Source organism: Mastigoproctus giganteus, chromosome 6 (assembly GCF_048544385.1).
Source record: "Mastigoproctus giganteus isolate SK-2022 chromosome 6, ASM4854438v1, whole genome shotgun sequence".
In the NCBI taxonomy this organism is placed as follows: Eukaryota; Metazoa; Arthropoda; class Arachnida; order Uropygi; family Thelyphonidae; genus Mastigoproctus; species Mastigoproctus giganteus.
Genome location: NC_143580.1, coordinates 235,515,221 through 235,529,386, shown reverse-complemented (window position 1 = coordinate 235,529,386; position 14,166 = coordinate 235,515,221). Strand labels below are relative to the sequence as shown.

The 14,166-nt window shown below is 38.2% G+C and overlaps 1 protein-coding gene across 2 annotated transcripts in view; it reads left to right on the top strand.

Moving 5' to 3' along the window:
- LOC150085100 (protein dispatched homolog 1-like) overlaps window positions 1-13,878 on the top strand; it is a 135,897-nt gene extending 122,019 nt beyond the window's left edge. For both annotated transcript variants that reach the window (XM_090375774.1, XM_090375773.1), the window contains exon 7: window positions 11,699-13,878. In XM_090375774.1, the coding sequence (XP_090231900.1) occupies window positions 11,699-13,727 (2,029 nt within the window). In that variant the 3' untranslated portion in view covers window positions 13,728-13,878. The remainder of the gene's footprint in view (window positions 1-11,698) is intronic.
- The last annotated feature ends 288 nt before the right edge of the window (window positions 13,879-14,166 follow it).

Below are 14,166 nucleotides of genomic sequence, written 5' to 3'. Positions count from 1 at the left end.
TGGTGAAAAAAAAAAAAACTGCCAGTTGTTGTAAAAAAAAAAAACTCAGCTTAAGATCCAACTGTATCATAACTCCCAAATCCTTTTCTTTCTCTATTGTCATTAGAATAAATCTTTTCAGAGCAAAATGCCGGGTCTTATACTTGGGGACTAGCTACTCTAAAGTAACTTATACACTTGGGATTGAACCAAAGACAGTAGAGAAAGATAGGGATTTGGCTTATGGTCATGTCAATGATTTATCGAACATTTGATATATAAGGCAATTGCAAGACCACACTTGGGATACTATTTTGGAGACCACACTTAAAAAACACATTGAGCTTCTTGAAAGGGTATAATAAATGGTGAAATTTTCACTCTTATTATAAATGATTGCAGAATTAGTGCCTCCCTGTAATTTGAATTTATTATAAATAAATTCAAATTAGAGGGAAGGCACTTTAGACTGGATTGAAAGAAGTTTCTTTTAGCAAGTAAGGTTTTAATTACTGGAATAAGTTATCTTTATGGATGGTTAAAGCAGACAGCTTGTGAAAATTCAAGGTCAGCTGAATAGACATCAACATCATTGGTGGGACCAACTGATGACCAACAGCAAACCCAAAATGGAAAGCATTCAAAGAAATAATCTTCAAAGCTTTTCATACCAACTAAGAAATATTGTTCAAGATTTAGGCCTAAATGGATGTCAGATGAACTAATTAGACATGTGGCAAAGAAGAAAAATGCATGGGATATATATAAATTAACAGGTGACACAAAAACCTATGATAGATATAAGCTGGTCTGTAACCAAGTTACAAAGGAGGTTAGGCAGGCAAAGGTAGATTACGAGAAATCTTTGGCAAAGGATGCAAAGAAAAACAGCAAAGAGTTCTTTACTTATGTAAACTCTAGAAGGAAGGGAATGAATCAGATTGGTCCATTTGATATCAATGGTTCAACTGTTGATGATCCTGCTCAGGAACCTAACAAACTAAATGAATATTTTGCATCTACATTCACACATGAGGAGTTATTCAGGAAGGGGAATGCCAGAGGTGTATTAAACCCTGGCAGTAAGCTAGATAATCTTATAATAACTGAGAGTAAAGTGGAGGAGAAATTGTTGAAGATAAACATAAGAAAGGCACCTGGGATGGATGGAATCTATCCAATTATATTAAAGGAGGCAGCAAAGGAAGTAAGCAAACCCCTAGCCATAATTATGAGAGCTTCCTTGGATTCAGGGGAGGTACCCATAGACTGGAGATGTGCAAATGTGACCCCAATCCACAAAGGAGGATCAAAGGGAAACACAGATAATTACAGACCTGTTAGTTTAACTTCTGTTCCAGGGAAATTAATGGAGGCACTGGTTAAAGAAGCACTGCAGGATCAGCTAGACAAGACTTCAGTTATAGCTCGGACACAGCATGGTTTTGTTAAGGGGAAGTCTTGCCTGACCAATTTGATTGGATACTATGATGTAATCACAAAGGAACTGGATGCAGGAAATAACTTTTATATTATATACTTGGATCTTAGAAAGGCTTTTGATACTGTTGCGCATGGAAGACTGCTGCACAAATTGGAGCAGTGTGGCAGTGGAGGCAAATTGCTGCTATGGATAAAGGGATGGTTGAGTGGGAGAAGACAGAGAGTGGTAATCAATGGACACTGCTTTTCGTGGACTAATGTTATTAGTGGAGTCCCCCAGGGTTCAGTGTTGGGTTTATTGTTGTTTTCTGTATTCATCAATGATATTGATGATGGTATTAATGTCCAAGTTTACAGATGATATGAAGGTCAGCAGAGTTGTTAATGACACTAATGACAGTATTCTACTACAACGGGATCTAGAAAAGTTGAGCAGATGGACTGAGAGGTGGCAACTGAAGTTTAACATTGACATATTTAAAGTACTGCATATGGGAAGCAGTAACCCCAGAGTAACGTATCAACTCTGTGGTACTACATTAACAGTGGTAGAGAGTGAAAAGGACCTGGGGATACTTGTGCAGGCAGATATGAAGTTTTCTGAGCAGTGCAGACTGTCTGCAAGAGTAGCTCATGGTGCCTTGTCAATGATATACAGGAATTTTTCTAGCAGGGATAAGGAGGTGATTATCTGCTTGTATAAGGCAATGATCAGACCACACCTTCGGTACTGTATACAGGGCTGGAGGCCTCATTTTAAGAAGGATGTAGAGCTGTCGGAACAAGTACAGTGAAGGGCAACAAGATTTATGAATGGAACAAAGGGGTGCTCTTACAAAGAAAGGCTTAAGTTTTGCAAATTACAGTGTCTGGAGACTAGGCACCTGCGAGCTGATCTGATTGAGGTGTATAAAGCCTTGAATGATTTGAGCATGCTCAATGCTGATGGGATTCTTCCTCTTGCTCAGAATAATCGCCTGAGAGGGCATAAATTCCAATTGATTGCCGGAACAAACTTCCATCTGTCGTTGTAGAAGTTGATGGCTTAAACAGATTCAAGGCAGAACTAGACAAACATTTGGAGCGAGTGGATAGGTGAAACAGAAGGGGGTGTTTTTTTTTTTTTTTTTTTTGGCTGATGCTATATAAGCTTTCTTTCTTGCATCATGTGCCCTTGCTAATGGTAATACGAATAGGAAGTAGAATGGATATTTTATTTTATTATTTATTTATTTTTATTTTTTTTTAAATTGATTGATTATTTATTTACTTTTAGGCTTGTGGAACAAATGCCTATGGCTTTCTTTCACTATATGGCTAATACTGAAAATTAAAAAAAAAAAAGAAAAACAGTTGAATTTTCTAGACCATACACAGGGGTCTCAAAAATATTGGTACAAACATTTAGGGGAGGTAGGTAACATTAAAGGAATGTGAATCGCATAGGAACCCATAACTGCAAACATCACGGGAAAGTAGTACCAGAGGCACAAGAAGCAGAAATGACACAAAACAGTAATTAGTGGCAAACATTTATTTGACATAATATTAACAATGGAGTACGAGATCGATGCATTTCATGATGTTACAACAGATGCTCGAAGGTTCCACCATGAGACGCGATGCATGCGGGACACCGACGCAGTATGGATTGGCGGACATGGTCAAACACACCTGGAGTTTCTTTGACAGTAGCAGCAGCAGCGCAGATGAGTCTCGCCACGAGATCCATTTCCGTCTCCACAGGCGATTCATACACGATAGATTTGAAGGCTCCTGACAGAAAGAAATCAAGGCTCGATAAATCAGGTGAGCGTGGGGGCCAGACAACGGGTGTAACAAGGCCAATCCATCGACGCCCAAAATGTCTGTTCAAATGGTCACAAACACACCTTCCATAATGGGCAGGCGCCCCGTCATGTTGAAACCAATTGTTGCATCTCACATTTGCTGGAACATCGTCAAGTAACCCTGGTAGAACTTGTTCAAGAAAGATCCGATATTTAGTGGAGTTCATGCAGGATGGTAACAGGTATGGGCCGACTAAGCAGTCACCAACCATACCTGCCCACACATTTATTGTGAAGCGTTGTTGTGCTGCCGCATGGGGGCACACACCGCATGGGTTGTCGTGAGCCCACACATGAGCATTGTGCTGATTGAATAAGCCTTCCCGAGTGAAATAAGCCTCATCCATGAACAAAACATAGGCTGGAAAATTCAAGTCTTGAACACTTTCTTGGAGAAACCACTGCGCAAAAGCCACACGTGCAGGATGATCTTGGGGGAGCAGTAACTGAACCCTTTGGAGATGAAAGGGGTGTAAGGAATCGTCGTGCCAGACATGCTGTACACTGCAACGAGACACTCCTAAGGCAGACAATGGCACATGTGCTGGTAGTAGGATTATTCTGGACGGCATTCAACACACTTTTTTCCATGGTGGGAGTTCGAGTCGAACATGGTCTGCCTGCACTACTCCTGTTGCCTCTAATCGCACAAAATGTGCACACACAAACAAACGGTGGTCCGGTGCATGTCTGTCTGGGAAGCGTTCTCCATAAATTCGTTCAGCGGCTTGTCCATTGCCCTCTGCTAATCCATACACTAGGTGCATGTCTGCCAGCTCACAGTTCCTATATCGATGCATGCTCTTCGTGCGGCAACTACCTCGCCGTCTACCGACTTACGGTGACATTTCCGGTTATGGGTTCCTATGCGATTCACATTCCTTTAGATGTTACCTGCCTCCCCTAAACGTTTGTACCAATATTTTTGAGACACCCTGTATATAGGCCCAGTAAATTAGTTGTTTCTGTGTATTAACAAATAAAATTAACAGTATTAACTTTATTTTATATATATATATCAATTGCTGATGAGGCTAGTGGGAGCCGGTTGTGTTCAAAAGCTGCTAAGTCGACTTTTTTATTTATTGATTTGAAATTATTGTTTTTGTATAACCCTTGATTCAAATTTATTAGTATAGTATTTTTTGTGATTTTCTGAATAATTTGGTGCATTTATTTGTTACTCTTCCTTGTAATTGCATAGAAAACCACGGTTGATTCTTCCGACGTTGTATCGACAGTAGCATACGAATCCACTACCATTGTTTTTCATATCAGTATAGTAGATACAAGAAGCCTCTATGTAACTTGTAGCAGTGTTAAACAGTGTCAGCAGAGAATTATAAACTATAAATTATAGCACTGCTTATGTGTTTTAATAATTTAACTTGTCACTTAGATGTAACGTACGACTAATAATATTAGTAGAGCTTTTAGAATCGGTGATTTGGCTGGCGTGAGAGTTCGAACCACGTGGGTGGCAATAGATAGTTAAATTTATTATCTATTATAAATACTTGATTTTACAAACATAAAACTTTCACTTAATACATATAACCACTTAAATTTTACAAATGTAACATTATAACTTAGTACATATAACTTAAACTTGATAGGAGACACGAAATTAATATTACGGAATTCGGAAGGAGATAAAACTCGATACTGAAATATATGTATAGTGTTATTGGGATAGAAGCTTAGTGTAATATTTTTAATTGTATTAAATTTATATTTGAATTGTATTAAAATTGAATTGAAATCATGCCTCCTACCAGAGCAGCAAAGCAAAAGGCTCAAGGTAGTGAGAGTGCTCTGGCTCAGGGAAGAACTGTAGGGGGGGGGGATTGTCCACTGAATCACAGCCTTTTGAAATGTACTGCTTGTTTGATGATATTGCCAAGGGGAACATCTTTGTGTGTGCGCGATGTAAGGAGTGTGAGGAAATGAGGTGCCAACTCAGCGTTGTTATGAGAGCTTGAAAAACAGGATAGATGCCCTCGAAGGACTTAAATTGAGCTGCCCACATCAATGCCAAAGCTTGCACTTGAACATCAGGCAACACAGTGGCAATCCCCAAGGCAGAATGCACTGGCCCCACAGGAACTAGTTGTTGTCAGGGAAACAGGGAATATATTGTGCAAAAAGGATAGGTGAAACAGGACTAGGTTATGTCTGCCAGGGACAAAAGTTCATGACATGACATGACATTGTAGAGAAAATGTCATCTTTTAAGGGCATAAAAGGTGATATTGTTGTACATGTTGGAACCAATGATATTAAGAGTAGGAGAACAACAGAATTAGTTAGCAAGTACAGGTCAATGTTGAAAAAAAGCTCTCATCATATACTCCCTCCTATCATGCCTGTGCAGAATTGCACAGACATGATAGGAGGGAGCCTTGTCAATCAAATCGGCCCTGGAAAGATTCTGCAAGGCTCAAGGGGTACAATTTTTTTCAGCCTGGTCTGTACTTGTTAACAGGAGAGACTGCTTCTACAGGGATGGGATACACTTAAATAGAAAGGGTGCAAGAATGTTTGCTGATGCTATCGAGGCAGTGTTAGATGGGTCGGAAAACTGCTAGCTTGGGGGATAAATGGATTAATAGATTAACAGTAGCCGTTGGCAGAGGTGAAAGTGATTCTTGCACTGCTTCTATTAGAATGAGCAGCAGCAGCCTGGAAAACAAGGTGCCGGGGATTTCAGAGACTGCTAATAATCATTGCAGAACAAGTAGATACATGGGCTGTGCTAGGATAGCTAAGAATAAGAACAGGTGCAATTATACTTGCATGTACACCAATGCTAGGAGTGTAGTAAATAAATTTGATGAATTTGAGGTGCTGGTCAAAACGTCAAAGGCAGATATTGTTGGGATATCAGAGACGTGGTGTCACACACATATAAGGAATACAGAATTGGAATTTGGGGAGTATAATGCATACAGGAAGGGAGCAGAAGTTATGCTATTAGTTAAGAAACACACAAAATCTAAGGAAGTGCATCCAGTTGACATGGGTGGACAGTGCAGTGTTGAGTACGTTTGGTGTGACATAAGCACTGGGAAAGCAAAATTGAGAGTAGGAGTGTGCTATAGGCTTAATGACTCTGATGAGTATAATAAACAACTGTACAGAGAAATAGAGTAGGCCAGTAAATCAGATTGTCTTATAATGGGGGATTTTGTGGATTTATTGAATGATTGTTTTCTACAGCAGCGTGTTCAGGAGGCAACCAGAGGGAGCAATACTCTTAATTTGATTATCAGTAGTGATTCTTCATGCATTAAGAATCTGAGAATGGCAGTGAGCTACTAGATGGCAGTGATCACAGTGTGTTGATGTGGGATTTACTCATCATCTACCCTTCAGCAAAAACCCTTCCCTTTATCAGGGATAAAGGGAAGGGTTTTTGCTTTCATAAAGGTGACTGCGGAGGTCTCAGACAGGTTTTAAAGTCTATAAAGTGGGACTGACAGAAGATGTTACCAACAGCAAATTCTAAATGGGAAGCATTCAAAGAACTTATCTTGGAAGCTACTAGGCTTTACATACCAACCAAGAAATATTGTTCAAGGTTTAGGATGTCAGATGAGCTAATGAGACATGTGGCAAAGAAGAAAAATGGATAGGATACATGTAAATTAACATGTGACACAGAAGCCTATGGATGATATAAGCTGGTCTGTAATCAAGTTACAAAGGAGGTTAGGCAGGCAAAGGCAGATTACGAGAAATCTCTTGCAAAGGATGCAAAGAAAAACAGGAAAGAGTTCCTTACTTATGTAAACTCTAGAAGGAAGGGGATGAATCAGATCAGTCCACTTGATATCGATGATTCAACTGTTGATGATTCTACTCAGGTAGCTAACAAACTGAATGAGTATTTTGCATCTATATTTACACGTGAGGAGTTATTCAGGGAGGGCAATACCAGGGTTGTATTAAAATATGGTAGTGAGTTAAATGATTTTTTAATAACTGAGAGCAAAGTGGAGGAGAAATTGTTGAAGATAAACATCAAAAAGGCACCTGGGGTGGATGAGATCTATCCAGTTATATTAAAGGAGGCAGCAAAGGAAGTAAGCAAGCCCTTAGCCATAATTATGAGAGCTTTCTTGGACTTGGTGGGGTGGTCCCCACGGACTGGAGATGTGCAATTGTAACTACAATTCACAAATGAGGATCAAAGCTTAACTTCTGTTCTGGGGAAATTAATGGAGGCACTAGTTAAAGAAGCATTGAAGGATCTTCTAGACAACACTTTGGTTATAGTTCGTACACAGCATGGATTTGTTAAGGTCTTGTCTTGTCTTGTCTGATTGATTACTATGATGTGGTCACAAAGGAACTGGATGCAAAAAAAGAATTTTGATATTAGCATTAGCATAGGCACATGATGCAAGAAAGCAAGCTTATATAGCTTGAGCCAAAAAAAAAAAAAAAAACCCCTTATTTCACCCATCTACTTGCTCCAAAAGTTTGTCAAGTTCTGCCTTCAATCTATTTAAGCTATCAACTTCTACGACAGATGGAAGTTTGTTACAGCAATCAACTACCCACTGGCTAAAGGCAAACTTCTGCAAATCTATCCTACAACCGTCTTTCCTCAATTTGAATTTATGCCCTTTCAGGCGATTATTCTGAGCAAGAGGAAGAATCCCATCAGCATTGAGCATGCTCAAATCATTCAAGGCTTTCTACACCTCAATCAGATCAGCTCGCAGGTGCCTAGTCTCCAGACACTGTAATTTGCAAAACTTAAGCCTTTCTTCGTAAGAGCAACCCTTTATTCCATTCCCTAATCTTGTTGCCCTTCTCTGTACTCGTTCCAACAGCTCTACATCCTTCTTAAAATGAGGCCTACAGACCTGTATACAGTACTCAAGGTGTGGTCTGACCATTGCCTTATACAAGGGGATAATCTCCTCCTTATCCCTGCTAGAAAAATTCCTGTGTATCATTGACAAGACACCATGAGCTACTCTTGCAGATCGTCTGCACTGCTCAGAAAACTTCATATCTGCCTGCACAATTACCCCCAGGTCCTTTTCATTCTCTACCACTGTCAGTGTGGTACCACAGAGTTGATACGTTACTCTGGGATTACTGCTTCCCATACGTAGTACTTTACATTTGTCAATGTTAAACTTCATTTGCCACCTCTCAGCCCATCTTCTCAACTTTTCTAGATCCTGTTGCCTGAAAGAAGGTGATGAGCAGTTATTGGTTGAATTCTGCAAAAACTTGGTGTTCCAAGACTTTGCAGGATCGATGTTTCAAGGTTGCAAGATGTTGCTATGTTGTGAAGCCATCTGTGGTTGATATGTTTATGCAGGATGATTTAGTCGAAATTCAGGGTGAGGTAATATTTACCAGTTTGGAGTAAATGTGAATGTGTGTGTGTGGGGTATCATTCTGATTATATGGTGGGCTGCTTACTCCTAATATTAAATGAGAAGAGAGGTATGTAATAGGATAATTCTGCATCATGAAACCTTTTTCCATTGTTTAGAGTGGAAATGGAGCTGGATTTTGGCAAGAAGTCGCATTCATTAAGGATTGTAGGGATTGTTATTTGTGGATTAAAGTTCTGAGCTCAGTATGATTTTTGCATGTCATAGCCTTGTAACAAAATTTGGGACTGATTTGTCCTTGAGGAAATTGGGAGTCTCATACAGTGGCTGGGACACTGTTAGAGCTTCTTCCTATTCTTTGTGTTCTGTGCGTCTGCAATTGTAAACCTCCTTGGCTCAAGATAAAGAACTGGGAAGTTCAGTTTTGCCTTGCAGGAATTAATTAAATTTGATATGGAAGAGGATTATAACCTTATGAATGGAAGGTAGGATGCACAGAAGCAGACAGAGGTTCTTATTGTGTGGGAGCAGACAGGATGACGTTCTCTGTTTTGTAATTTGTGTGCGTGTCCACTCTCACCCCCATATTTCTAGTGTTTCATTGTCAGCCTCGTTTTTTTCAACTGTTCAATCTAGTTAGTAGTTCATTGGTTTGCATTGCAGTGACGCTCTTTTTTGGCAGTTCATGGTACAGCCTTCCATATGCAATTTAAAATCTGGTCTGCTTATCTTTGCAAGTTTATGATGCTGCCATAGCTTTGATTAATCTTCTGATATTGTTCCTTCATGGGGGAGCTAATGTTGTTGCTGCTTTATAATTGGACTTTAGCCGTTCATTGTATTGCTGTGTTGCTAGCAATTCATTATGCTGCAGGACACACTGCTTTATACTGATTGCGTGTTCAACAGATCATCTGGCAATATATAGTTCTGCCTAGTTCTTGAGTAGCAGATGTCATTGTGTTATAGGCACAAATATCTACAGGCACTGTTCATAACAAAGATTGTATTTATAATATACCTACCACAATATAATGACAGTGTTTTATGGATTTTATTGTGTGGCAGGGAATAAATCTAATGGTGGCTTCTTGAGTTCTAATAGTAACTTTATCCAAGACAAGTGACACTCTTTTTGGCAGTTCATGGTACAGCCTTACATACGCAATTTAAAATCTGATCTGCTTATCTTTGCAAGTTCATGATGCTGCCATAGCTTTGATTAATCTTCTGGATCATAAGGTCCAAGCAGCTCACTAAGCTGCTTGGACCTTATGATCTGAGTAATACATTCCTAATCAGAAACTATCTTCTTATTTACTGGCTTTTAATTGAATGATTTCATAAATAAATTGGTAGGGACTGCCTAATAAAATAATTAAACTAAAAATGATGTGTACCTTGGAAGAATGTTTATTTGAGTTGGTGGCACTGATGGGGAAGTTATTCCTTTTTCAACAGAATCAAGGATATCCCCCCCCCCCCACCTTTTGTAATTCTTATGACAGATTGGAGATTTCTTTCATGTTAATGATCCAATCAAAAAAAATGAAAAATAATAAAATTAAATACCCAACCTCATAAACTTAATATGAGCTGGCCAGTCTAATAGAGTAGAAAAAGATAGCATAGAAAAGTTAGAGCAAGGAAAAGTACTTAACCATACAACAGCTATAAATTTGATCTGTAATAGTGCTCCAAATAAGATTGGGGAGGCCACTACTAAGTATGAGAAAGTACTGGCTACAAGCACAAAGAATGGGGGACAAGGAGTTTTTCATGTAAAAGTAAAGTGCAGCCATTATCAACCCACTGCAGGATGGAAGCCTCCTCAACAATTCATGCTGAGGGAAATGGACCATAATCTGCCATGCTGGTCCAGTGCGGGTTGGCAGATCGACCGTATTCAGCAGTCGTGGGCTTGAACCCTGGTCTACTCAAAGAGCGTGTGCTACTGCACTCCCGCTCCTGCCCACTCGGCTACGTATGTGAATACAAAAAAGATGAAGAATCAGATCAGACCTTCTGTGTGCTGGGTGTGGGAAAAGTAGAGTAGAAAAAGATAACCCAGCTGATTTTGTTGATGAATTGAATAGGTACATTTCATGGGTCTTTACTGATGAAAGACCCTTCGTGCTGTGGAGAGGCTGTATGAATGGGGCTGAGACATGAAATTTGTGATTTCGAAATTACAAGTGACTGTTTATTAGAAAAACTTTTGAGCCTAAAAGAAAGTAAAGTTCCTGGAATTGATGGCATCATGGTTTTTTTTTTTTTTTTTGTTATCTCCACAACTTTGTTTTTGAAAAATATAAATATTTTGCCCCAAAACTGGCTTTAGATTGTGGAATGTCAGTGATATTTTTTCTATTGTATAAAAGTCACAAATTAATCTTCATGTGGCACTTCCATCAAAATCATCAATTCGTATCTTTTCTTTTAACATTCTTATTTAGTGAAACTAATAAATTATCACTAGATATCCAGTATTACTCATTTTTGATTTTATTCTGTTTACTCACTTTTTTTTTTGAAAATCTGGTAACAGCAATTTAACTTTCTCATATATTTGTTTTACCAGAACAGTAATATTTTCTATTTGTGACTCTTTTGTCATAAAACTTAAGATATTAGAAATAATCTTTTGTCCTTGCTATGCATACTCTTAGACAAAGCAGATTTACCTTTGGTGAATCTGCTGTTTGTCTAAAACTCAGGGTACCATTATGCAGCTCTGTGTTTAGACTTGCTAGTTTTTCATCAGCCAGCCTAAATGACTGAAGAAACTACAGCATCCTTAAACAGCTGAACACAGAAATGCATACAATTTTAAAATTATTTTTAAAAAAATTCCCAAAATCATAAGTCAATTCCCAGTGATTTTTACCAAGATTGTTTCCTATATTCTGATTTGAACTTAATAATCATGTCATGCAATTAACAGTCATGCATATTTAATTGAATAATTATTATGCTTAAGGCAAATTTTTATCATCAAAATTTTTTATTAAATTTGAATTTAAATATTATTTTATGTTTGATAATGCAGTTTGTTTTGTATTCTAGTATATTTGCTGGAACAGCAGTTTTGGCTAACTTTATCTTCACTGTAACGTGGCTACCTGCCTCTGTGATCATTGCAGAAAAGTGGTGGTCCTCTACATGCTGTCTTTGCATTTCTCCTCTTTGTGTTTACTTACCTCAGTTCCAGAGATTCTGGTGCTGCTCTGCCTTGTGCAGTTTAGTGTGGAAGCTTCACTACAGCTTTATAGATTCAGCAAGAGTTTTCTTTGAAAAGATTCTTCCATGTGTTATTATCAAGCCCCGTTACTTTTGGCTGCTTCTCTTTTCTGGTGTTGCTGCTGGTGGAGGTGTAATTGTATTCTACTATCCACGACTGCGTCTTCCAGATTCTAGAGAGTTTCAGATTTTTAGTGCTGATCATCCATTTGAAAGATATGATTTGTCACTTAAAAAGTTTTTCTGGTTTCAAAAGGCGAAAGAAAGAGAAATGAATAGCAAATTGCCCATTCGGGTAGTATGGGGTGTGCTTCCTGTTGATAATGGAAACTATCTTGATCCTTTTGATAGAGGTAATTTGGTATTTGATCCGACATTTAATGTTGCCATACCAGAATCCCAAAAATGGTTACTATCTTTTTGTAGACAACTAAGAAATCAGACCTTTTATCACTCAACAGATGGACCACTTTTATCAAACTGCTTTATTGAAACTTTTAAGACTTGGATGGAACGGAGATGTGTTGATGGATTTTCTACAGCAAACAGAACACCATGTTGTGAATCATCAATATTTCCATACAGTGAAGATGTATTTAATTTGTGCATTCAAGAAGCTATTGCAGTTCTTCACCGTACTCATGGATTCGATGGATGGGCTCTTCGTGGGATAGCGGGTCCTAAGTTTTCAAAGAAAACAGGTAATGTTCAAGTAGTAGTTATAGAATATAATAGCATTTTTACATATTCCAGTTCATATACTGATATTTATCAATTCAAGACTGTAGTTGATAATTGGGTATCTAATATGATGGAAAGTGCTCCTGAAGCTATGAAAAATGGTTGGTTTACTAGTGATCTAGATTTTTTTGATCTTCAAGACAGTTTGTCAAAAGGAACCCTTATTGCTATTGGTGTTGCTATTGCTGTGTCATTTCTTGCACTGCTGATCACAACACTGAATTTACTTATCAGTATCTTTGCCATCATTACTATCACTTGCATAATTGTTGTTACAGTTGGATCATTGGTATTGCTTGGCTGGAAATTAAATGTTTTAGAAAGTATCACAGTTTCTGTTGCTATTGGATTAGCGGTAGATTTTACAATTCATTATGGAGTTGCTTACAAGCTCTCTGCTCAAGAAGACCGCGAATCATCTGTCATTTTTGCATTGTCACGTGTTGGAAGTCCTGTTGCTATGGCAGCATTTACTACAATGATGGCAGGAGTAACAATGTTTTCATCAGTTGTGTTAGGGTACTTACAAATTGGAACTTTCCTGGTCCTTCTGATGGCCATCAGCTGGATATATTCTACATTTTTTCTTTTATCATTGCTCAGTACTCTGGGTCCTCAGAAAGGGCAACTCCAACTAAGTTACCCCACCGTCCACTGCTGTGAAACAGCAACAAGTCCTGTAGAGAAAACCCCATATGCCCTTTCTGAGTCTACCCTATCAACATCTAGTGCTAGTAATCCCAATCAGCTTCCTGTAAATGAGAGTCATGAACTGGAACCATTGACAAACCTTAAGGGGAACAGGATAGAAATTCCAAAATATAGCAAAAAGAAACCTATTTCAAGGTTAAATAGGCCAAGGTCTGGCAGTTTTTCAGCTATACTTCCACGAACTAAAGATCCAGTTTTTTCTGTGCAAACTTGTCGGACTCCTCGTAAAGTCAGCCTTCCTACTGTTAATGTAACATTCCATGGTGATCCCAGCCCAAGACACATGTCTGGAGCAACCAGTTCTTCCACTATTGTGTGTGCTGATGAAGAAAAAGAATCAGTAACTCCCCCACAAAGAGATGAAAAAGATGAGGTGTGGATAAAGAAAGAAATTGGTGTGTGATATTGTAACTGAATTGTACTGATATTCTTATCTGTGATTACCTTTAATGTTTGCCAGCTAGATTTAAATGCTGTAGAATACACTGATGAAATGTTTTATAATTAGAAAATAATTGATAAAATTCACTGTCAGATTTTTTTGTGCCTGCAGACAGACCAAACCATTCTAAAGTGGCATTAATTTATAATATGCAAAATATTATTTATGAAGTAGCAAATAATTATACATAAGTGGTTAGTGATTTTTATGAATGTAAATAAATGTTAGTTTTTTATTTATGCATCAAGAATTATTTATTATAACTATTTTCTTGTAGTATTTTAGATAATGCAGACATTGAATGTCACAAAACTTTAATCAGTGGCTTTCTAAAATTACCATCTCATTTTTATAGTTGTCATTTGTCACATCATGAAATGTGTAAAATGTAGAATAAGTA